The sequence below is a fragment of the Phyllostomus discolor genome, chromosome 12, assembly GCF_004126475.2.
Source record: "Phyllostomus discolor isolate MPI-MPIP mPhyDis1 chromosome 12, mPhyDis1.pri.v3, whole genome shotgun sequence".
NCBI classification, from domain to species: Eukaryota; Metazoa; Chordata; class Mammalia; order Chiroptera; family Phyllostomidae; genus Phyllostomus; species Phyllostomus discolor.
This window is the reverse complement of record NC_040914.2, coordinates 28,590,605-28,616,566: the sequence shown is the minus strand read 5'-3', so window position 1 is coordinate 28,616,566 and position 25,962 is coordinate 28,590,605. Positions and strand designations below refer to the sequence as shown.

The 25,962-nt window shown below is 48.3% G+C and overlaps 2 protein-coding genes and 1 non-coding gene across 5 annotated transcripts in view; 1 reads left to right on the top strand and 2 right to left on the bottom strand.

The window, feature by feature from the left end:
* The window catches only part of LOC114510883 (zinc finger protein 420-like), a 297,564-nt gene that overhangs the window by 24,636 nt on the left and 246,966 nt on the right, over positions 1-25,962 (bottom strand). Inside the window, exons 3-4 of the mRNA XM_036013538.1 lie at positions 4,154-4,280; positions 737-2,477 (exon numbers count right to left, since the gene is read on the bottom strand). Coding sequence (XP_035869431.1) covers positions 737-2,477; positions 4,154-4,280 — 1,868 coding nt within the window. The remainder of the gene's footprint in view (positions 1-736; positions 2,478-4,153; positions 4,281-25,962) is intronic.
* On the top strand, positions 20,119-20,243 carry LOC114511796. Its single transcript, XR_003685761.1, has one exon. It is a non-coding gene; the product is annotated as a small nucleolar RNA SNORA38 (small nucleolar RNA).
* The window catches only part of LOC114510873 (zinc finger protein 883-like), a 26,106-nt gene continuing 20,406 nt past the window's right edge, over positions 20,263-25,962 (bottom strand). For all 3 annotated transcript variants that reach the window (XM_036013406.1, XM_036013404.1, XM_036013405.1), the window contains exon 4: positions 20,263-24,851. In XM_036013406.1, coding sequence (XP_035869299.1) covers positions 22,897-24,851 — 1,955 coding nt within the window. In that variant the 3' untranslated portion in view covers positions 20,263-22,896. The remainder of the gene's footprint in view (positions 24,852-25,962) is intronic.

Here is a 25,962-nt window from a genome sequence, read left to right as displayed (position 1 = left end):
TTGGTATTGCAGGGAAATGAGGGACTGGTTGTGGGGAAAATGAACAAGCGCACAGATGGGGACAACCTGATCTCTAGACTAAACTGAATCATGTGTCAAAGTGACAATGTCCCCATGGCGCCCACCTCCCCGATCCTTCCTCCTCCTAATCCTCCGAGGAGGATTTACTATCGAGGAGATGGAAACCCTGAGACACTAAATGCCTTGTCCACGCTCACAGAACAATTTACTCCAGCTCAGTCTGTAGCCACAGTGCTCCTGGCCATGTTCCCAGATACTGGACCCATAGTGGGGCTTACTTTCCATATGGCCCTGCAGATGCTGTGGAAGTAAATGGTGGGCATGGCATGGCCGGTCCCCAAAGCCCACATTCCTACGACCTGTCTGGGCAGGATTTCTCTTGTGTCTTACCCAAGGGCTCCAAAATCTTGCACATGGCCTCAGGACCTTCCAGTACTGTGTGGATTCTGAGAATTCCTGCCCCTCTACTAAGTGTGCATCCTCCTCTGGTGTAGCGTGAGGCTGAAGTTCTTGCTGAAGGTTTTCCCACACCTGCCATATGCGTAGGGCTTGTCTCACGTGGATTCTCTGGTGGACAGGGAGGAAGATGTTCCTGACCTTGGCTTTGCCACATTGGGTGCACTTATATGGCTTCTCTAATCTGTGGTCATTCTGGTGCTCCTGCAGGGAAGAGCATGCCATGAAGCTCTTCTGGCAGATGGAACACTGATTGCACTACTCCCCAGTGTGCACACGCCTGTGCTTCTTAAAAGAGGAGGATTGCCTGAAGGCTTTGCCACAATGGCCACATGTGTAAGGCTTCTCCCCGGTGTGTGTCCTGTGATGCATTTTGAGGCTACTCTTCTGGCTGAAGGCCTTACCACAGTCCTGGCACATGTATGGCTTCTCCCCAGTGTGTATCCTCTGGTGTAGGCTGAGGTTCCAATTCTTGCTGAAGGCCTTTCCACAGACTCCGCAGGCATACCGCTTCTCTCTGGTGTGTGTCCTTTGGTGCACGATGAGGTCCTTGTTCCGGGTGAAGGCTTTTCCGCAGACTCCGCATGCATATGGCTTCTCCCCGGTGTGTGTCCTCTGGTGCGCGATGAGGCTCCTCTTCTGCCTGAAGGCCTTGCCACAGTCCCAACATGCGTATGGCTTCTCCGTGGTGTGTGTCCTCTGGTGCTGCATGACATGCACCTTCTGGCTGAAGGCCTTGCCGCATTCCCCGCACACATATGGCTTCTCCCCGGTATGTGTCCTCTGATGCACAATGAGGATCCTGTTCTCACTGAAGGTCTTGCCGCACTCCCTGCACACATAAGGCTTCTCCCCAGTGTGCGTCCAGTGATGCACTACGAGGCTCTTGTTGTCCCTGAAGGCCTTACTGCACACACTGCACACATAAGGCTTCTCCCCAGTGTGCGTCCTCTGATGCACAATGAGGCCCCTGTTCTCCCTGAAGGCCTTGCCGCACACACTGCACACATAAGGCTTCTCCCCTGTGTGCGTCTTCTGATGCACTATGTAGCTCCTGTAATAGCTGAAGGCCTTGCCGCACTTCCCACACGCATAAGGCTTCTCCCCAGTGTGCGTCCTCTGATGCACTATAAGGCCCCTGCTTTCCCTGAAGGCCTTTCCGCAATCCCAGCACTTGTATGGCTTCTCCCCGGTGTGCATTCTCTGATGCACGATGAGGCTACTGTTCCGCCTGAAGGCCTTGCCACAGTCCCTGCACACATATGGCTTCTCCCCAGTGTGCATTCTCTGATGCACTATGAGGCTCTTATTTTCCCTGAAGGCCTTGCCACACTCCCCGCACTTGTACGGCTTCTTCCCAGTGTGCACACACTGGTGGAGGGTGACATTAGACTGCCCAGAGGTGAACTGCTTCCCACATGTGGGGCAGGGGAAGGGCTTCTCCCCCGTGTGGATTTGGCATTGCTCCGTCAGGGACAAGCTACAGCTGAAAGCCTTGCTGCAGTCCCCACAACTGTAGGACATCTTCTCTGAACTGAGTTGGGAGGGAGTTCCAAGGCTTGAATTACCTGAGTCCTTTCCACACACAGTGAACAGGTGCGTCCCCAGTGCTCTTGGTCCTTCAGATCTCAGTGGGGCCGGCATGAGGCTTTGGGGCACAAATGCCTTAAATTCACAACATTCAGGGGCTAATGTGTGGGATTTGTCCAACGGCCCCAGACAGGTTCTTGGGCTCCCCTGTTCCCATCCCACCCAGTCATTCTGTGACCCTGCTCCTTCACAGGCACAATCCCCATCACCATTCTTCATAGGTCTTTCGGCCACTACAGCAATGGATGGTCTGTCTTCACAGTTGTTCTCCTGTGGGTCTGATTCTTTTGTGTCAGGTCTAGTCTCCAAGTCTGAGGGGAGGGGGAAAGAGATGAGGACACACATGTAGTTAACCACAGCAGAGAGGATCTTCCCAAGACACAAGGCACAGCCTGAGAACAGGGGACAAACTGTCAGGAGACAGAAGGCAAAGGGAAGCAGTGAGCTGAGACAATATATTGTAGGGAGGTAAGCACAGACTGAGAACAATCCTCTTGGAAGTGGGCGCAAAGGTGACCTCAGAGCTGGGCAGTAAGACCCTTTAGAGAAAGAGGAGGAAGGTGAGCTCGGAGGAGAATATCAAAGGCCCCCCACAAACCCAGCGAGGATTCCTGCATCTGGCTCACTTCCAGGCCTCACCCTGCACGCCCCCAGCCAGCTGTGCTTCTCAAACCATTGACTGTAATTAGAAGCAGTACATAAGGGCTGACTCTCTTGTGGGTGTGCTAACTGTTCTCACAGGCTAGCCAGGCTCCCACCTTACTATGCTGCCCAGGAGTGTCCTGGCCCTGGCTGCTGACCCCTCACCCTCCTCTTTGCACACTCGCCCTTCCCTGCTGACTGCAGCTGCTCCAGTCCCCTCCTGTGCGTGTCCCATGGGATCCTCAATCACTGTTCCCACATAGGGGTCTATCCCAAGTTCTGGACTCTGCATATAGACATCAGGGTTCCCCCCAACATTTAAAATGTGAAATCTTAAACAAAAATCTACTTAATAAAGTGAAGATCCACCCACATGAAGCCCTCTTTCCTTATCGTAAGAAAGAAAGTGGGAGTGGTAAACAGTTATTCTCCTTCCCCCATTCAAGCTTCTATTGTCCCCATAACGCCTGAGTTTGGGACCCCTACCCTGAGCATTGGGAAGCCGGATTTGTGTTCCTCCTCCCTGCTGACGCCTCCTAAATAAATGCCCCAGCTAAGACACCCACCCTCTAAGCTCTCCTGAGGAATAATCTGAGGCCTACTGGGCACCAGTAAGAGGTTGCAGGTTTGATTCCCTGTTGGGGCGCATGGCTGGTTGTGGGCCAGGTCCCCAGTTGAGGCCATGCAGTTGGCAATCCATCCATGTTTCTCATATTCTAGAAATGGAGTCATTTGAAATTTGGTTGAAAACACCAAATTGTCTTACAAATGAGTTGTCCCAACCTCATGCTCCTAAAAGGAAGTCCCTTTCCCTGCACCCTCATAATACAGGATGATGTTACTTTCTTTTTTTATGCCTCACCCAAGGATATCCTCAGAGTGAGGAAGTGGGTGAGGAAGAAGACATGAGGAGAGAGAAAGAGAAAGAGAAAATTGATGAGAGAGAGGAACATGGATCGTTGCTTCCTCTAAGTACCCATCTGGGGATCAGTCACAACCTTTTGGTTTACGGGATAACAAAATGAGCCACACTAGGCCAGGGATGGTATTCTTTTTCATCTCTGTGTACATCATGGGCAAGAACTATATTTCTGTGACTCAATTAGTACTTCTTTGACTATTAGTAAGGTTTATAAATCTTGTGTAAAGTGTAACTCCACACATATCTACATCTGGGAATGGCAGGCTGATAAGCTAGGTCCATCTCTCTATCATTCATTCAGTCTTTTTCTCATTTATTCCTAAGAGCTGTTTATGTATTTATAATCCTCTGACTGTTATGCATGCAGTAAATACTCTTCCCCACTTCATCACCTATCAACTTTACTTTTAGCTTCAAGTAATTTGAATGTCCTACCAAGTCAGATCTGTCCACCTTTTCTATCTGTGTGTCATCCTGAAGTGACAGGCAGGTGGTGATAATGCAGTGAAGCTGCCCCCTTACCCAGTGAGACCAGGTTCCAGTAGATCTCCATCATCACATCCCTGTACAGGTCCTTCTGCGCAGGCTTCAGCTGCTGCCATTCCTCCTGGGTGAAGTCCACCATCACATCCCTGAATGTCACCGACCCCTGTAAGAGGAAGCGTACACCAGTCACCACAGGGCCCTCTGCACAGAGGTTGAGACATGCAGCCAGAAGGGCCGAAAGGATCAGGAAGGCACACAAGATGCACTTGATATGGTGTCAACAAGGTGCGGAGCTCTGAGGGGCCTGACCCCTCAGTGTCCTCAGTGCCTAAGCACACTGGATGGTCCTTGGATGGGCAAATAAACTAGAGGCTGCTCACCAGAAACAGAAACAATCCACTTATACAATGGGCAAAGGGCCCGGACACATCTCCATAGAGGACATGAATATGACCAACAAACCTATGAAAAAATATTCAACATCACTAATCATCAGAGAGCTGAAAATTAAACCCACAATGAAATATCACTTCACACCTGTCAGATGGAAGCCTCATAATGGGACTGCAATCTAGCCGATGCCATCGTGACAGGTCTGAGCAATGGCAGCACCACGGGGCATCTGGGAAGCTGGAAGCTGTGGTCTGTGGTTGGGTCCTTGGGGGGAGATTCCAGGTGGGGACAGGTGGGTCAAAACCTGAGGCTCATATGGCAGATTTAGCACTGAGGACACTGATGCCATTACCCCGTGCATGAAATGAACATGGCCCAGCATGTGGTAGACGATGAGAGGACATGATGACAATGTCATCACCTCAGCAGTAAGGACACCTGTCATTCACAGGTGATTCTATGGAGCCAGGTTTAATCTAAACCATGTTACCAGTTCAGTTTTGTATTCAGTTCCTGTGTGGAAGTGCCTACCCTCAGCACCTCAGGATGGGACCTGATTTAGGAGCAGGTGTACTGTATTAAGATCACAGAGATTACACTGGGGAAGGGTGGCCCTTAAGGCCATAGGACTGATGTCCTTATAAAAAGGAGAAGTTTGGATGCAGCGACCTGTATGCAGGGACATGTCATGTGCAAATGACGTTATAGTGACATGAGGCCCTGGACCAGCAGAAGCTGGGAGTCATGCTGGGAATAGGCCCTTCCCTGGCCCCTTCAGAGGGGACAGTGTGCTGCTGAGGCCTGAACTCCAACTTCCACACCCCAGAACTGTGGGAAAACTGATTCCTGTTGTTTAAGCCTCCCTTTCTCTGGTGCTTGGTTAGGGCAGCCCCTCACTCAAGCAGAGTAACATGTCTGTCATGGACCATGAACCACGGTTCACCCTCCCTAAAAGGAGGCCTCACCTGCGGCCCAATCCCTCTGTGCTCCAAGTGCCTGCCAGGGACTCTGGGCTCACCTTGGCTGCCTCTGTCTTGGGACCACAACCATGTGATGAGGGAGCAGTATGGGGGCAGTCAGTGGTTCACCGACTGGGCTTGGAAGCCTGCAATGAATTTCTGCCTCTATCCCCAACCCCCTCAGATGTGTTTCCTCAGACAACTGTCTTAAACTTTCTGAGCCCCTTAATTCAATGGACCTCCTAGTAACAATACCCCACTCTGTAGTTGCTATGAGGTTAAATGAGGTCACATGTCTGTGATTCCACAGTGTGGTATGGCTGCAGGAAGACCTCAGAAGTGTCAATTATTGCTCTTTTCATCTGATTAGTAGGACATTTCATATAGCTTTTTAATATGTTCCTTATTCTTATTTTATATTACCATTTTTTTATGCTTTGCCCCATTCATCCTTTGGTAAGGGAGAGGGAAAAGTTTCTTTTTTTTGTAATTCTTTTCTGTATGTTTATTGAGTTAAGGGAAAGAAAGAGGGAGACAGTGAAACATCGACATGACAAACATCAATCAACTGATTTCCGAACATGCCCCGAGCCAAACCTGCAACCTTTTACTGCACAGGAAGATGCTCTCAACATCTGTGCCACATGGCCAGGGGAATAATTTCTTTTTAAGGAACTACTTTATTAAGGTATGATTGGTATACTACAAGCTGCACATTGTAGAGGTATAAGATCTGATAAATTTTGAAGTACTGTATTGGCCAAAAAGTCCATTACATTTGTTCCGTATGATAGCTCTAGCCGTGTTTAGTTGTCTATCTTCATTCAAAATAAGTGTGTTAGATTATATTGTGACAGCTGTCTCATCAGTGTGCATTATCAGCATGCATTTTATAAAAAACTTTTCAAAATTAGTTAATTTTTGTGCAGCCATTTTAATAGTGAAGATGGAAGAAAATATGCAACATTTCTGGTGTTTTATGCTTTATTATTCCAGGAAAAGTAAAAATGCAACTGAAATGCAAAAGGAAATTTCTGCACTGTATGGAAAAGCTGTCATGACTGATCGAATGTATCAAAAGTGATTTGCTAAGTTCTTGGTACTGCTGACGTTTTGCCCAAATAATTCTTTGCTGTGACACTGTCTTATGTATTGGAAGATGTTTAACAGCACCCCTGGCCTCTTCCTGTTAGAAACCAATAGTGGGAGATAACCGACATACTCCAAATATCCAAACCAATAAAGTTATTGGTAAAAATGAAAACTATATCTTTTACTTTATTACCTCCCAAAGGTTCCTCCAGTCCTTTATTGTTGTAATTATTTCATTTTAGTTTTTTAAATATAACTTGCTAAAATCTTCCCTAAGTGCCTGCCTAAATGAACTTCCTCAATGAAACTGTTCCCGAGCAGGCTCCATGCACCAAGCCCGGCCTGGGACAGGCTGAAATCCAGAGAAGGTCCTAGGTGTCTGGGAGTCCACACAAAACAGCAAGGGTGTGGAGTTGAGACACAGGACCCTGCCTCAGAAGGGTCAGGAGATCCCCTAGAAACCGGGCTTAGCTCCAAGTCCACCAAAACCCTCTGAGTGCTCTGTGGGCACGTGTCTGAGGCCACTCCTTCCAGGGCTCCATCTGTTTTGGGTTCTTGTCTAATGGCACAAACCACTTCCCCGTAGAAAAACCTCACCCAGTTACACAGAACAGAAATCAGGCTCCATTTTTATTTAAATCCTCACCCCCGGATATTTTTGTTGATTTTAGAGGGAGAGGAAGACAGGGTAAGAGAGAGAGAGAGACAGAGAGGTTATGATTTGTTTGCCTTGTGCAGGTGCCCCAACCAGAGATGGAACCCTCAACATTTTGGTGTACAGGACAATGTTATCACCAGGGCAGGCTCTATTTTTAGAAAAGTCAGAATGTAATTACACTAAAAGAGATCAAGAAAAAAAAATTGAACCCCTAAATGCCAACCACACAAAAATGACAACCATGAGGAAGTCCTAAACGATGATGGTAAAGGGGGAAACCAAGGCAATGATCACAGAGAAGAGAACAGTGGAGATATCATGGTGTAGCCACATTGGAAACAGTCAGATCATTCCCTAAGTGGTTAAACATACTGTTATCAAAGGACCTGTTAATTTCTACTCCCACACCCTAGAGAAATGAGAAGTTCAAAGACAAAACGGTACATGAACATTCACAGCAGCAATGCTAGTAACAACCAAAAAGTGGAAACAACCCAATGTCCACCACCACATAAACGCAGACACACAGCCTGCCTGTACAGAGGAATAGCATACAGCCATGAAATAGAGGAACATCAAAAACATGATAGTCAGGGAAAGCAGCCAGATAGAAAAACCACGTGTTGTGTGATTCCATTGATAAAAAATGTCTGGCTCTGGCCAGGTGACTCAGCTCTTTGGAGTTTTGTCTGTACAACCAAAGGTTGAGTGTGTAGTCCCCACTTGGAGCACATACAGGGGGCAACTAATTGTTCCCCCAAAACATTGATGTTTTTCTCCCTCTCTTTCTCTCTTCATTCCCTTCTCTCTAAAAATAAATAAATAAAATCTTTAAAAAAAACCTTTCAAGAATATTAAGATTCCTGAGGACCAGCAAAGCACAGGATAATTTGCCTACCCACGTAAATGGCGAATAAACATTTTCCACCAGAAATAAGCCTCATTAATACCACAAACGATGCTACTCAGAAAGACATCACATTACATCAGTTGTCATCTACAATAAGGTTAATTATTTTTTTAAGATTTATTTATTTTTAGAGAAGAGGAAGGGAGGGAGGGAGAGAAACATCAATGTGTGGTTGCCTCTCACGTGCCCCCTACTGGGGACCTGGCCCACAACTCAGGCATGTGCCCTGGTTGGAAATCAAACCAGCGACCCTTTGGTTCACAGGTGGGCACTCAATCCACTGAATTACACGAGCCAGGGCTACGACAAGGTTAGTTTATACCATTTGTTATTAATATTCAATGATCAGAATAAGCAACCAGCAACTGCCAACATGAAACAATGACAGCCATTTTCTATACATATATAATACATTATATATAATACAATATGTTTTTATATAAAATATATTGATTTGAAAGACAGAGAGAAACAAGAGTTGTCCCACTTATTGATGAATTCATTGGTTGCTTTCATATGTGCCCTGGCCAGAGATGGAACCCACAACCTCGGCATATCAAGATGATCCTCTAACCGAGTTACATCTGTGTGTGTGCATGCATGCATACACACACACACACACACACACACACATTTCTGAAGTATTTCTTCCATAGAAGAAAATTTAGAGAAAAATACCACAAACAGCCACCCACTAAAACATAAAATCATGGCCACAGCCAGGGACATTCACGTGTCCCTCACCACAGGCGTCCTCCTCCCATCCCCCTCCAGTTCCCTGGGCATTCAGTGCCACCTGCCCACTTCTCATGGCCCCTTGCCCAGCACGTACTGCCCGGGGCCTCTGTCACACTTCATAGAATATGTTTAAGTCGCCACTTCCCAGGTGCCCACTGGTGTCTCCTGAGAGCCCCCAGGGTAGGACAGGTACTCCTGAGCTATCCTGTCCCCTGTGGTAGAAAAACGCCAGTGGCAGGACAGTACTTTCCCAACTCAGGGTGGACAGTCCCAGGCGGGTGGAGAGAGGCATGAGGGTTGGCGGAGTGGGTGAGAGTCATCTCTGCGCAGAAGCCGGACCCTACGGAAGGAGGTGCAAGAGGGTGCCATGACTCACCAATGCCTTCGTGGTCAACGGCTGGGTGGTCATCCTTCCAGTGCCCATGGTGACCGGGGGAAGGGCAGACTGTGTGCAGAGGGAGAAAGAGAAAGGCACAGTGAGAGACCAGGTCGAGGCCTGACACACAATACAGACAGGACAGACGCACCCACTAGAAAACAGTCAGAGAGACACGCATGCATGTTCACAGGGAACACGTCCCGGCCACACTGCGCGTGCGCGGGCGCGCCGACTACACTTCCCAGAATCCAACACGCCACCGCCATCGCTTCGGCTTTGCAGCCGAACACCGCGGCAACGACCCGAATTCCAGAAACCGCGGCTGGGCTACAGGTCCCAGAAGCCCTCGCGGCACCTGGATTTAGAAGGCGGGGTGGAGGAGGGCAAAGACGTTGTAGCCCCTCCGGAGAGAACCTGCGTCCACCCAGAAATCCCGATAGTCGTGCTGACTTAGAGAAAATTTGTAAGAGGTGCAGAGACGCAAGACAACGAAGGATTGTAACCAGAAAAGAAGTACCGGCCCTTGGCGCTAAGTGCCAGCTCTTTTTCAGGGCCTGTTACTGTTACAGAACCAAAGGGGGAGGTTCCGCTGCCGTCGCCCCAATAAGCAAGCTCTAGAGGCAGAGGCTGGTGAGAAAGGGAAGAGGGTTTTCATTCAGATGCTCAAAGCCCAGCATCTGAATGAAAACCTCCAGAAAACCCGAGGGAAAACCCAGCCGTCCCCAACCAGACCAGAACAGAAGGCAACGCCCAGGGCTCCAACTCCAATTCAAAATACCATCTTTTGGGAACTTCAGGTGCTGCTGAACAGTCACCCGGGCAGGTCAGCTCGCTCCTGGCCACTGTCCTGTTCCAGGTTCCCTCCTGGAACCCGCAGGCCCCGACTTCGGCCAGGACACTTCCAGGGCCTCAAGGTCCTGCCAAGTCACCAGGCAGTACGTTCATCAGAGTGGCAAAAGAAAGTTCCTTACCCTGGGTTTATATTACTTTCAGGTGTGGGAAGGTCTAAATGCTCAATTAACTTCCCAAACTCGTGCGTGCTGAGGAATTCTACACACAGACCAATCGCTTCTTTTCCCAGGCTAGACTGACAGGCTAGTTTTCCCCTCCAGCACCTAGTTCCGGCCTCCGTTCTGACCTCTACAGTCCACGTGTCCACCTTCCCTGGTCCCAGCCCCAATCAGCTATCCGAAGGGGATAGGAGGGCTTTTCCCCTATCCATTCATCTTGCTAGCATTGCGCTTGCCTACTCAGTGCAATACTAACTTCCTCCTGCTGCCCTCTTCCCTGGGGCAGGGTGAAAGGGTCAGGCAAGCTTCTCCGTCCAGCCTGCCTGCTCATAACTCAGTTATCCCGACTGGCTTGACAGCCCTTGACTTAATGGAAACGCCCATCTTGCGCAATAGATATCCGGCTCCAGCCACAATGGCTGGTGGTCAGACTGACCTTTCTGCACCTGGGAACAGCCTGGCCCTTTACCTAATGTGTGGTCCTGACTGACATTCTGAAACCCTGAGGCAACAGTCCAGAAGAACAAGAGACTAACCCCTCCCTTATTCCCCTACGGATCTTGTGCTTTTTCTTTTTTTAAAAAAATTATTTATTTATTTTTAGAAAGGGGAAGGGAGGGAGAAAGAGAGGGAGAGAAACATCAATGTGTGGTTGCTTTTCACACACCCCCTATTGGGGACCTGGCCCACAATCCAGGCATGTGTGCTGACTGGGAATCGAACCAGTGACCCTTTGGTTCACAGGCCAGTGCTCAGTCCACTGAGACACACCAGCCAGGGCCTACCACCTTTCTTGTTAGACTGCGGGAAGTCCTCCAACGTTTTACTAATCTGAACCCAGGCTCCCTGGATGGCACCGTACCCCTTCCTATGTGTTTTTATCTCCCAAATCGGCTCCAGACATATGCCAAAAGCTCCAAAAATTAGAGGCAGGCCCTCAAACTAGCCAGAATAAGCTAGTTAATCTAGCTTTTAGGGTTTTCAACAACAGAGATAATGAAAAAGCCCACCAGGAAAGACAAAGGGAGGAAGCTAAGGCCAGGTCCCATAACCAGGCCTACCAGCTACATGCCTCAGCCTTAAAAGAGACCCAAGATTTCCCCAGACAAAATGGAAGAACCCTTCCGGGGACCTGTTTTAAGTGGGGAAACACAGGCATTGAGCCAAGCAATGTCCAAACCATCGAGCCCCTTTGTAGCCATGTCCGCTGTGCAAACTAGAGGGCCACTGGAAGTCCGACTGCTCCTAGGCCTCTCAAGGCAAGGGGGTATCGGTTATCCACTCTGATTGGACTCCTGGTTTCGAACTCCTGGACCTTCTGGGATTAGTGGCAGAAGACTGATGGTGCCCGGGAACCACACACAGCCCCACCGTAATCAATAGGATGGAACCCTGGGTAACTCTGTCAGTAGCAGGTAAGCCAATGTCTTTTCTCATCAACATGAGGGCCGCTTACTCTGCTCTCCATGAATACTCTGGGCCAACAACCCATTCCTCTGTCTCAATAGTAGGAGTGGATGGTATAGCCTCACAGCCATTAGCTACCCCTCTCCTACCCTGTTCACTAGCGGACCACTTATCTGCTCACTCGTTCCTGGTCCTCCCACGCTGCCCTGCACCAGTTCTTAGAAGAGACATTCTTGCCAGGCTTAAGGCCCAAAGACTCATTCCTTCTCCTCAAAACTTGCAAGGTATTTTCCTTCTTTTTCTAACAGATGCACCCCTAGCCCACTGCCCCCCACCACTCTGTTAATCTGGAGGTATGGAACACTGAAACCCCAGTCATTGCCAGCCACCATGAACCAGTCATTATGAAATAGGGTACTGAGCTAGAGTTCCCCCAAAATGGAGAAAATCCTCCTAGCCACTATTTGGGGGATGAGGAGACCAGAGGAGGTCTATCAAGAGCTACTTTGCATAGCTGAAGAACTGGGCCAGTGTTTCAAGTAACGTTAAAAGTTGTGCTGCACTCGGAGCTGGGGAAATGGGTATGACTCTAACCTGTGATGCGAAGTAGTCAGAGGGGCTTCCTGTGCCTGGGAGAGCAGCTTGGAGGCAGCTCCTGTGTCACACGGCCACACCCACCAAGACTAACAGTGGCAGCTGAGAAAGGCAGAAGACACCAGACCAGCGTAACCCAGTGTGGGAGGAGTTGGAAATGGGGTTATCAGGGAAGATCTGCACCAGGATTTACTCCCAAGTATGGCAGCCATGCTGGAGCTTTTTACCTTGTGGTTTGGGAGTGGAGGGGGTGCTCTTTACCACATGGCTGAGAAAGCAGGAAAGCAAGATGTGGCAGCTGTGTGGAGCACTCTCTCTTGGCCACGTGGTTTGAAAGAAATCAGTGCTCCTGTGGCCCGCCATAAGGAAGTGCCATGTGGTTTTGGATTAAGAATGGGAGCCTGGCCAAGCTATGGACTTCTGTTTTCATTTCCTGAAATACAGTACCCCTGACTGGCCTGGGTTGGCATGGGGAGGCAGGACTTTGTGTATGTGTGTGTGTGTGTGTGTGTGTGTGTGTGTGTATTTTAAAGGGACTTTGGGATTTAACAGCAACATTCTGCCATTATTCCGAACCTGTATAACTTTTGAATAAATAGTTCCTTTCCTTTCTACCAAACCCTGGCATTGAGAGCCACAGTTCTAATCTGCCTGGGGCAAAAAGAACCATAGAATAACAAGACCCCCAGGGGCGGGGGTGGGGTGGGTTCTGTAACAACTACATGTAAGGATTACCCAAAACCCAGTCAAGTCTCAATACCCAATACCCCTCAAAGCACTGCGAGGACTTAAACTACAATTACTCACCTCTTGTAGGCAGGACTTCTCCCACCGACTAATTCCCCCTATAACACCCCAATTTTACCAGTAAAAAAATCTAATGGAACTTACTGCTTAGTCCAAGACCTACGAATCATTAACCTGGCTGTAATTTCTATACATCCAGTAGCCCTGAACCCTACACTATTCTCTCCCTCATATGACCCTCTACTACCCACTACTCTGTCCTAGACTTTAAAGACACCTTCTTTACCATCCCCTTACACCCTGACTCCCAAGACCTATTTGCTGTCATCTGGACACACACAGACACACATCACTCCCAACAGTTAACCTGGACCGTCCTCCCGCAAGGGTTCCAAGCCAGCACCCACCTGTTTGGCCAGGCATGAGCCTGTGACCTGCTCAACATTGATCTGTCCCCCTCTACTCTCCTACAATGTGTAGATGACCGCCTACCATGCAGCACATCCTTACCAGACTCAACAAAACACCACTAAACTCCTAAATTATCTAGGACAACCAGAATATCAAAAGTAGTAGGGATTGGCATAGAGCCCAAGAGTCTCAAACATCACAGACATCAGTCACCTACCTAGGTTCTACCCTAACATCTTCTGAGAAGGGAATGACACCAGAGAGACAAACACTAACAGTCTCAATGCCAGTCCCTACTACTAAGCCAGACCTCCTCTCCTTCCTGGGCCTGGCTGGATACTTTAGGAATTGGATCCCAAGCTTCGGCATTCTGGCCAAGCCATTATATGAGGCAATAAAATGACCCTACAGGAGCTACTACTGCTTGGGAAGCCCATTGAATGCCCCTTCCGGGAGTGAAAGGGGGCTCTCACCAAAGCCCCTGCTCTGGTCCTCTCTGATCTCAATAAACCCTTCATCCTGTACACAGACCAAATACAGGGCATTGCTCTAGGTCCCTCAGAACAGAAGTCAGGCCCAGACCTAAAGATCCTAGCCTATTGATCCAAACAACTAGACCCCACAGCCCAAGGGTGGCCTACTTGCCTCAGAGCATTAGCTGCAACAGCTGCCATCACCCTCAAGGCAGAAAAGCTGACCTACTCTCAACCAATAACTGTATATTCTCCTCATGCTACTTCTGATCTAATATCCAGTCAGGCAGAAAAATTCCTCCACCCCGCCCAACTCCAGCAAACTTTCCTTACTCTACTGCAAGCCCCCCACATAACAGTCGCGAGATGTCCCACAGTCAACCCGGCCACTCCTCCCCTTGCCTGACCCCTTTTCCTGCATCTCTAAACACCCCTACCCGACCCAGACAACACCTGGGTCATTGATGGCAGCTCTTTTTTCACCAGGGAAAAAGAAAGGCAGGATGTGCAAAAGTCACTCACATCCAAATAACAGAATCCAGAGCTCTCTCCCTCCAAAACCTCATCCCAATGGACTGAACTTACTACATTAATACAAGCCCTGGCACTCACACAAAACAAATATTTATCCTGATTTCCACTATGCCTACCACATTCTACACTCAAACACAGCAACCTGGACAGAGAGGTTTCTCATGACTAAGGGATCCCCCATCACAAATGCTGACCTGATCTCCAAACTCTTACAAAAGGCACAGGAGGTCTCCCAAGTGGCAGTCATCCACTGCCAGGGCCGTCAAGGCCCATCCTCAGATACCGCACTAGGAAATGAAGAAGCTGACTGACAGGCCAAGGGAGCTGCAGCCATAGAGACCCCAGAGCATCAGCAGTTAGCCATTTCCTCTGTTATTCCTCAGTACACAATTGAAGAAATCCAGTCACTAACCCGTGATGGAGGGGGGTTGTGTGGGAAGGGACTTGGCTCACATCTGGAGGACGGCTAATACCCCCTAGTAAACAGAAGGAACAAGCCCTTGAACAGTTCCATGCAGGATTTAGGCCACTATTAAAATTCCTCACCCCTTTGGTCACCTGCCCTCACCTGGCCTCCATGCTGCAGGGCACCACCCAGCAGCACACGTGCAGCCAGGCATCCTCGAAAGGAAGGATTAGACCTCCTCCCTCACTCTAGGGGTCAGGTTCCCGGACAGGGCTGGCAAATTGACTTTACTCATGTGCTCCCCATTAAAAAGCACAAATACCTCCTAACCCTAGTAGGTGACTTCTCGGGGTGGGCAGAAGCCTTTCCTACCACTTCGGAAAAGGCAGCTAAGGTAACCCACATCCTATCGGACCATGTTTCCTGGTTTGGGGTCCCTACCTCCACACAATCTGATAATGGCCCTATCTTTATATCTCAAATCACACAGGAAGTAGCTACCACACTAAATTTTCAGTGAAAACTTCACATTCTCTTCTCTCCTAAGCACTCACCAGAATCCGAGCCACTCCATGGGCACCCACCTTCCTTAGCCCCTTTCAACTTATGTATGGCAGGCCCTTCCTGCTTGTTAATTTTCCGAATTCCCACTCCCCACTTGGAGACTACCTCCCCACTCTTGCCCTAACCAGGCAGCTCCTGTAGGAACATGCCAGCAAGGTTCTCCCTAAACCAGCATAAGGCACCCTAGCTCCCACCCTCCTAGAACTGAAGCACTGGGTCCTGCTAAGGACACCCTCAGAAGCACGAGTCACTGGGAAGGAATTTATCAGGTCATCCTCACCACACCCACTGTCTTAATGGATACATCCCTCCAGGCTAGAGAAGACCTTCCAGCCTGAATCCACAGTTTTTCTGATCTGCCTAGGTATTGCCCAGAGGCTCTAACACTCACCCTTTGGCGGCTAACTAGGATCCAGGAAGAAGATGACATGGACATAAGAGACCTCCCCCGACCCCTGGCCGCCCCCAATCCTCCCATAACCAGTGTGTCTCTTCACCACATCACTGTCCTCGGGAGCCTGAGCGGAATGTGCCCTGCAATGTGAGCGCTGCGGTGGCTCTGGGGATTGTTTCTTTGTATTTTCATTTTAAAATTTTTTAATTTTTAAATAGATTTTATTTAGTTTTAGAAAGAGGGGAAGGGAGGGAGAAAGAGAGGTAGGGAAACATCAGTGTGTGGTTGTCTTTCACGTGGCACCCACTGGGGACCTGGCCCACAACTCAGGCATGTGCCCTGACTGGGATTCAAACTGGCAACCCTTTGGTTTGCAGCCCACACTTAATCTGCTGAGCTACACCAGCCAGGGCTAAATTTTTAAAATTGTTTATGCTATTACAGTTGTCCCAATTATTCCTGTTTTGACCCCTCCCCACAGCACCCCCCTTCCCACAGACAGTCCCCACAGTTGTCCATGTCCATGGGTGATGGGGGAATGTAGTTTTACAGTACACCTCTGAGTCTCCACCTCTTGGGAGTAGTCTTGGCACATAACAGATTTTTTTAAACATTTTATTAGAGAGGGGGTAAAGGAGAGAGAACAAGGAGAGAAGCATTGATGTGTGAGAGAAACATCAGTTGGTTGCCTCTTGCATGCCACCAACTTTGGACATTGCCCACAACCCAGGTATGTGCCCTGATGGGGAATAGAACTGGAGAACTTTTCGGTGTGCAGTCCGATGCTCAGTCCACTGAGCCACACCAACCAGGGCAACCAAATATTCTATGATTTTTTTCCTGAAGGATTAAATGGATAAAGTGTGGTGCTTGTAAATGTAAAATATTTCAATGACTTAAGGTGAACAACTCTTTAAGTTGAAAATAAACTGAGTGAGCTGAATCAAGTCCTTCTGTTGTCTGGGTGCAGCCCATGGTCTGCCCAGCTGAGTCACCCATGATCATGGAATCCCTGTTGGGTAAGACTCTGCAGGGAGACCACACCATGGGTGGGGGACCTGTGTGGCAACAAGTGAAAACTCTTGTAAGTAAAGATCATCCCACAAGGAGAAGAATCTACTTCACATTTTAATTAATTAATTAATTTGAGAGAGAGGGAGAGACACTGATTTTTTTTTTTTTTTTTGCTCCACTCATTGAAGGATTCATTTTTTTCTTGTATGCGTCCTGACTGGAGATTGAAACTGCAACCTGGGCATATCAGGGCAATTCTTTACCAACTGGGCCACCAGGAGGGACCCAGTTTCAAGCCAGGTGGGTAAGTACACTGTGCTCTGTCTGTCCCACTGGAGTACTTCACATGAAGGCCTTGCTGTACTGCCACTGCCTTGCAAATAGTGACTCAGGACTAAAGCCACCGGTCCCAGCCAGCCCTACCTGAGGAGGCTGCCATTATTGGACTGGAGCCTACGGTGTACATGGATATGGCAGATAGGACAGTAACTTTCTTTTGAGTACTAGGGCCACCTACTGTGCCCTTAATTCCTTCTCTGGAGGCCTCTCCATACAATCCTGCATCATCCTAGCAGTAGCAGAAAAGCCTATAATCAGGACTTGCTCTTTCCCTTTAAATAGACAGATTCACAGAGACATAAGCCACAACTAACCTGGGCTGACCTCCCTCAGAGATTTAGGGACAGCCCTCTTTTACTGAGGCAAGCATCAGCAGAGGACTTAAGGGGCCTGTCAATTGAGGGGATAGCCTAGTAATCAGATATGTAAATGATATACTTACCTATTCCCCCCACAGAGGACCTGGGCTATAAACATGTAATACACTAAATTCTCTTCCACCATTAATCTAGGGAAAATACAAAAGGCATTACAAAATATAGAAACAAACTTAAGTCCACCAACACATACAAGTCAAACCAGGAGCCATAGTCTATCTAAAAAACCTAGAAGAACTACTATTCTAAGTTTCAACTATGACCCAGATGAAAGGGTCCACTTCGGGTCCTACTCAACACCCCAACTACAGCAAAGCTCACAGGAATAGCCCCTAGGTCCACCTATCTCACATTAAACCTGTGTCTTGTAAGTCCCCACAGGAACCACAGCCTGAGACATATGCTTATGAGGCCATTGAGACCCTCAAAGTCCTCTTCAAGAGACAAAAAACCTGTTACAGATAAATAACACAACTAGGTCTTAATAGAATTGCCTTTCTCATATTCCTAACATGCTTTCTACCAGCCTGTCAATATGCTCAGGCTCCTCCCCATGAAAGGAATTTTTCTATCCCTATTGGATTTAACCCTTGTCAGACAGAGTTCCAGGTTGTTTGCTCCACTAACCCTTTTGTCAATGTTATCCTCTCCAGGACACAGTAATTACTATCAACCCCTGGAATCCCAGGCTCAGGATATCTATCACAGACCAATGTGCAGGCACTTCCCTCCACCTTCTTGAACAGTGGGCAAAGGAATGGAGCCCAAAGACGTATCAATGTGTCTTTATAGCAGGAAGTAGCCTCAGCATTTGTGACCCCAAAGTGCCCAAATATTTGAGTTCCAGTGCTTGAGGGGGGAATGTCAGGTTGGACAGTTAGAAATCTAAGGCAGGGAGGGGCAGAATGACACATCTCACCCCGCTGATTCAGCAGTCTTCACCCTAGTCCGCTAAGACTGTCGGGCTTTCCAAACATCACAAGTAAAAATTGCTCAGGAAGAGGGGAGTTCTTGAGACTCTGTGTGCTGGGAAAGGGAACCTCTATAGCAATTTCACTAAGACAAATAGCCTTTTCTAGCTGAGAAAGAAAGCCTTTGTATCTGTACATTATCCCCAAGGTTTAGAAGCCAGAGGAGGGGAACCTAGAAACTGAAGTATGTAACACCTGATCCCCAATAGTCAGCACGTTCAGATTAGCTGAATGCCCACTTGTAGCCTGCGCTCAAGTGTACACAACAAATTTACCAACAAATGTACTAATAAAGTTACTTTACTTCCTCTATACATAGGGCATTCAGAACAGCACGGGGGCCTGCTTGCAGCTTTGTGCTGTATGTTTCTCCTAAATAAATGTGTTATTTCATTTCCATCAAACATATTTGCACTCCTTTGAATTCGACTCTTGCAAGTGAGACAAGAACTGAGGACCAAGCTCAGTGTCAGAGGGGGGCCAGACCGGGGTCTCTCCCCTGTAACAGATGTTTGTAGCTATTGTGACCCTTCCCACAACTAGCAGACATGTAGGTCATTTACAGAAAGATCATTTGAGATCCAGAGACCCATGTGGAGGGGCCCAAATTCAGCCTGTAAATGGAACTTTAACCCTGGCTGGTGTGGCTCAGTGAAGTGAGTGCCAGACTGCGAACCAAATGGTCACCAGTTCGATTCCCAGTCAGGGCACATGCCTGGGTTGCAGGCCAGGTCTCTAACTGGAGGCATGTGAGAGGGAACCACATATCGATTTTTCACTCCTTCTCTTTCTCCCTCCCTTCCCCTCTCTAAAAATAAATAAATATTTTTTTAAAAAAGAAGAAACTGTAAGGATTTCCCCAGGGCAATCAGCTCTCAGTGACCTTTCTGTTCATTACTTCAGAAAATTCTTCAGTTTATCCTGCAGGATGAAAGAATAATAATTGAAATGAGAAAAACTCACCTCACTGCCTCAAACCTTGAAGCGTCCAGGCTCTTGGGCTGTTTGGGGTGCAATCCAGAAGAGCAGGGTTGCCAAGTCCAGTCAAAGAAATACCTGCTTTCTCCCCACCACCTCCCACAGGGCTTCTGTCTGACTCATGGGGTTAACTTTCTAAACACAGATTCTTTATAAATCAAGTGACATGTATTTATTTTTATTAGTTGATTTTAGAGAAACAGCAGAGGGATGGATTTGTTTCTCCACTCATTTATGCATGCATTGCTTGATTCTTATCAGTGCCCTGACTGGGGATCCAAGCCCCAAACTTAGCATATGGGGATGATGCTGCCACCCACCAAGCCACCAGGAGGGTCCCAGTGTCAGGTCAGGTGGGCAAGTACACTGTGTTCTGTCTGCCCACTGGACCATGTCAGTAAATTAGCAAATGCACAGAAGCAGCAGGCAGTCTAAGTATTGATCCCACCCTTTTGTGATGCGCAGGAGGGGGAAAGGTCCCAGGCAGGGCCTTCAGAGCCCTCAGTCAGCGGCCATTTATCGACCTTCACAGAAGCATCTCAACAGAGGAACATCTTGTACAAAAGTACAATTATTTATTCTACTACTATGTATATGTATTTTTAGAGTTACATGTAAAAGTATATAGATATACCTTTTAAAAACAAATGACACCCTCCAACACAGGTTGGTGGTTCCATCTTTGGACACCTAAGAACTGGAGGCCAAGAAACATGGACTTGGAGAAAACTGTGGGCAGCTTGCGCCCTGTAAGCTGAAGAACAAATATAGCACACAGGGGAAAAAAAAGCAGTATGAACCTGAAAAGATTTAACTTAACTTGACAATTAATGAACATAAAGTCTCAATTATGCAGGTGAAGAGTCTTAGAGATTTGCTACTGTACATTGTCCTCTAATTAATGGTACCATCTTACCCACTTAAAATTATGTTAAGAGGGTAGATCTCATGGCCCATCAAGGTGGCTCAGTTGGTGGGAATGTCATGGCATATGCCAGAAAGTTTCAGTTTTGATTCCTGGTCGGGGTATATACCCAGGTAGTGGGTTCAATTCCCTGTTGAGAAGCATATGGAGGGCAAGCGATCGATGTTTCTCACACTGATTTCTCTCTTTCTCCCTTCCTCTAAAATTAATAAACATATCCTCAGGTAAGGATTAAAAAAAGAAAGACAGTAGATATCTCATTTGCCAGTTTTTGCCCACATGAAAATAAAATGCCATTTTAAAGGCAAAATATTAAAAATGTAAGACTTCTACTTTTTTACTGTCCTGTATGTCTTCAGCTTTTGTATACCATGTAATAAATTTCACTGAATTGTATTTAAAAACACACACACAAACAAAGAATGCATAGTAGATACTATTGTCAATTGCTTTTTTATTTAATGCTGTATGTCAGAGCATCTTCCACAATTCCTCACCATGTCTTACCCAGATGGACTGAATATATTCAACAAACTTCCTAAGGACAAATCCTTGGGGGCTTACCAATGTTTTCTCTTTCAAGCATGGCTCTACTGAGCCTGGATTGAGAGGACACTGTCCTGCCCCCAGTATCTACACAGCTGTCTTCTCTTTGCTTACTGGGGCTGTGCTCCAATACCACCTTCTGAGAGACCCTCCCTAACTGCCAAAGCTGAAACAGCCCCGCCATTCACTTTCTACCTCATTACCTCCAATCTCGCTCAGAAAAGAGTGGTATGGGCTCCACGAGATGAGGGTCTCTGGTTCACTCACTGCTGGACTCCCAGCGCCTGGAACACTGCCTGGCCCAGAGGAGACACTCACACTTGTTGACTGACTTGCTGTTCACCTAAACCCTCATCTCTAGAGTCTCCTGCTTACCAGAGGATGCAGTTTCTAGGTCTTTATGTATTATATATCTACTTTCTTATGTCTTCAAACAGCCTCTCCCCAACACTAAGCAGGAAAGAAAACAACTTAGATCCTTCTTGACCCAACTCACAATCCCCTGACACACACACCTGTCACAGTCACATGAACCTCCCTGCACCCCATGGAATTCAGCAGTGAAAAAATGCCTCTCCTCTTCTCACCACCTCTCAACCCCTATAGAAAGCAGGTGATCATCTGTAAGGTCACATTCCCTGCTAGGCAGCTCTTTAAAGAAACTTGGGCCAAAGGGAAATTCCCCTGATGAAATTTCATGCCATGGGAGATGTTTACTGGGGAAATGAGCATTCAGGAAAACAGATGAGAATTCACTGAACCTCCTGATGCTGCTGGGGTGTGTGTGTGTGTGTGTGTGTGTGTGTGTGGTGGGCAGATGGACAGATATAATTTCTGTCCATCACAGAAATATTCTGATAGTATTTCTTCATCACCATAGGAGACCAGCAAACCTCAGGGAAACCTGTTCTGATAACAGGCATGAGACATGGTGTGACCATTCCCAAGCCAGGAATTGGGGTTGCAGCAGACGCATGGCCTGGGACAGGCTTGCTCAGTTCCTGGGGTTTCTGTGAGGTATTTGTGATCCTGCCCCCCCACAACTGATAATACTCATTTGGACAGGACTACCAGTCCCTGAATCTTTTGTACCTGACCACTGTTTAAAACAATGCTGATGTCATTTAATTCAAAGTTTTATTTAAAAAAAATTTTTAACAGCCCACTATGAGAAACTTTGGTATCTAAAGTACTACTGTTAGTTCCTAATCCTGAAAACAATATTTTTTCTCCTCATGAACAACCTGGTAACTTCTACAGCTTATGAGCTTGGGGCCTCCCAGCTGGTGTTGCAGGGAAACGAGGGGCTGTGTGTGGGGAAAACAAGGAAACACATAGATGGTGACATCCTGATCTCTGGACTACATCTAGGCATGTGTGACAAAGTGACAATGTCCCCATGGAGCCCACCTCCCCCTCTTCTTTCCTCCTCCCACTCCTCCACTTTAGTGTTGAGAAGATGGAGTCCCAGAGACACTAAATGCATTATCCAAGTTCATAGGACAGTTTACTCCAGCTCGGTCTGGAGCCAGAGTGCCCCTGGCCACGTTCCCAGATACTGGACCTGTGGGGAGCTTGCTTTCCACATGGCCCTGGGCATGCTGGGGAATCAAATGGTGAGCATGGTGTGGCCTGTCCCCAGTGCCTACATTCCTATGACCTGTCTGGGCAGGATTTCTCTTGTGTCTACTTGGGGCCTGCACTGTCAAGTCTAGCACTGGCCCATGGACTCAGGATCTGCCTGTTTGGTGTAGATTCTGAGATCCCACGCACATCTGCTACGTGTGAATCCTCTGGTGTTGTGTGAGGTTGAAGTTCTTGCTGAAGGTTTTCCTGCACTTGTCACACTTACAGGGCTTGTCTCCCAGGTAGATCCCATGGTAGATGGGAATCAAGAAATCTCTGATGAAGGCTTTGCCACACCAGCTGCACGTATAGGGCTTTTCCATTGTGTGCTTGGTCAGGTGTTCCTGCAGGGACAAGAGTGCCACGAATCACTTCTGGCAGATGGAGCACTGGCAGGGCTACTCCCAGTGTGCACATGCCTGTGCTTCCTGAGCAAGCAGTTCTTGCTGAAGGTCTTGCTGCACTGGCTGCACTTATAGGGCTTTTCCCCAGTATGCATGAGCCTGTGCTTCCTGAGAGAGGATTTGAAGCTAAAGGCCTTGCTGCACTGCCTGCACTTGTAGGGCTTTTCTCCAGTGTGCACACGCTGGTGCTCCCTGAGTGAGGAATTTTGCCTGAAGGCCTTGCCGCACTGGCTGCACTTGTAGTGTTTCCCACTGGTGTGGCTGGCCTGGTGTGCCACTAGGGATGCACGCACCGCAAAGTGCGTCTGGCAGATGGAGCACCTGTAGGGCCTCTCCCCAGTGTGCACATGCTGGTGCTCCTTGAGCGAGGAGCTGTGACTAAAGGCCTTGCCACACTGGCTGCACTTGTAGGGTTTCTCCCCAGTGTGCACACGCTGGTGTTCCCTGAGTGAGTAGTTAAGGCTGAAGGCCTTGACGCAGTGGTCACAGTTGTAGGGCTTCTTGCTGGTATGGCTGGCCTGGTGTGCCACCAGGGATGTGCATACTGCAAAGTGCATCAGGCAAATGGAGCACTTGTAGGGCCTCTCCCCAGTGTGCATGTGCCGGTGTTCACTGAGGGAAAAGTTGTAGCTGAAGGCCTTGCCACACTGGCCGCACTTATAGGGCTTCTTGCCACTGTGGCCAGTCTGGTGCACCACAAGGGACCTGTGTGTGGCAAAGTGCATCTGGCAGACACAGCACTTGTAGGGCTTCTCCCCAGTGTGGATGCGCTGGTGCACTCTGAGTGAAGAGCTGAGGCTAAAGGCCTTGCCACACTGGCAGCACTTGTAGAGCTTCTCCCCGGTGTGCATGTGCTGGTGCGCTCTGAGTGAGGAGCTTTGGCTAAAGGCCTTGCTGCACTGGCTGCACTTGTAAGGCTTCTTCCTGGTGTGCACACACCCATGCTCCCTGAGCAAGGAATTGTTGGTGAAGGCTTTGCCACACTGGCCACATGTGTAGGGCCGCTTGCCCATGTGGATCCCACGGTGCAGAGTCAGTGATGAGTTCCTTTTAAAGGCCTTGCCACACTCAGGACATATAAATGGCTTCTCACCCGTGTGTGTCCGCTGGTGCTCTGTTAGGTGCACGCTCTGACTGAAGGTGCGCCTGCACACGGTGCACTCGTATGGCTTCTCCCCAGTATGCACACGCTGGTGGATGGTTAGGCATGACTTACGGAGGAACTGCTTCCCACATGTGGCACAGGAGAAGGGCTTCTCCCCTGTGTGCATGCGCTGGTGGACAGAGAGGTAAGATTTCCAGAGGAACTGTTTTCCACACATGGCACAGGAGAAGGGCTTCTCCCTGGTGTGTATTTGTTGGTGCATCTTCAAGGATGAGTTATAACCGAAAGCTTTGCCGCACTCCCCGCAATGGTATGGCTTCTCCCTGGTATGGATTCGCTGGTGCTTCTTCAGGCATGAGTTATAGCTAAAAGCCTTGCCACAGTCCCCACACTCATAGGGCTTCTTCTCTGCACAGTGTCTGGAGGAAGGATCTAGGCTTGAAGTACCCGAGTCCTTCCCACACATGGCAAAGGAGTGCGTTCCCGCTTCTCTCGGTCCTTCCGATCCTGGTGGGACTGGCATGGGGCTTTGGTGCATGAATGCTGTAAGTTCACAACACTGAGGAGATAAAGCTTGGGACATGTCCAACCACTTCAGACATGTCCCTGGGCTACCTTGTCGCTGCCCCACCCAGTCACTCTGTGTTCTCACTCCTTCACAGTTGTAACCCTGGGCACCGTTCCTCTTGGGTCCTTCCACCACCACCACAACAGATGGTCTGTCTTCCCACTTGTCTTCCTGTGGGTCCAATTCTTTCATGTCAGGTCTTGCCTCCAAATCTGAGGGGAGGGGGAAAGAGATGAGGACACACATGTAGTTAACAAAGCTGGGAGGGAGGACCTTCCCAAGGCATGACAAGGCACAACCTGGGAGTAGGGGGATACCCTGTCGAAGGGACAGAGGGAAGATGTGAGCTGAGACAGTGAGGTGTAGGGAGGTGAGCAGAGAGCGAGAAAAGTCCCCTTCAGAGTGGGCGCAAAAGTGGCCAGCAGAGCTCAGAGCTCAGCAGACAGACCCCTAGAGAGAAAGAAGAGGAAGGCGAGCTTGGAGGAGCAGATCAAAGGCTCCTGCAAACTCATTGAGGGTTCACTGCACCCAGATCCTGGCTTCTAGGCCTCGTCTTGTATGCCTTCAGCCAGCTGTGCTTTCATAGCATGGACTGTAATTAGAAATGATAAAGTAAGAGCTGACTCTTATGTGGCTATATTGGTTGTCCTCTGCTGCCTTATCAGCTAGCAAAGCTCCTGCCTTCCTACCCTGCCCAGGACCGGCCTGGCCATGGTGGCTGGCCCATACCCCTCTTCTTTACACACTCATCCTGCCCTGCTGACCCCAGACACTCCAGTCCTCTCCTGGGTGTGTCCTGTGTGTTCCTCAATTGCTGTTTCCAGCCTAGGAGGCTGTCCTGAGTTCCACATTCTGCATATGTATCTCACAGTTCATTCCAGCATTTGAAAACTGTGAGATCTTACACAAAAATCTCATTAAAAAATTGAACATCTGGCTACCTGGAACCCTGCTTCCTAGGAGGCAACCAAAGAAGTGGGAGTGGTACACAGCTGACAAGAGACATCTCTCTGTGTCAGAGACTACAAAGGGTGCTCATCTTTGAGAATCTCGTGATTTCCATCATATTGCTACACCCTGATATGGTCGAACAGTCTTGTAGGTGGACATCCAGGCATTTCTCTTGATTTTTCTTCCTATGAAAGCTCTGCACACTTACAGGAACACTTTTAAGGATAGATTACAGCAATGAATTCATTTACAATTTGGTTGATGACGCCAAAGTGTCTTCCAAAATAGCTGACTGAACATGAGGCTACAAAAATATAGTCCCTTTCTCTATGCACTCATACTACATGGGGCTGTTAATATTTTTTAAGCATC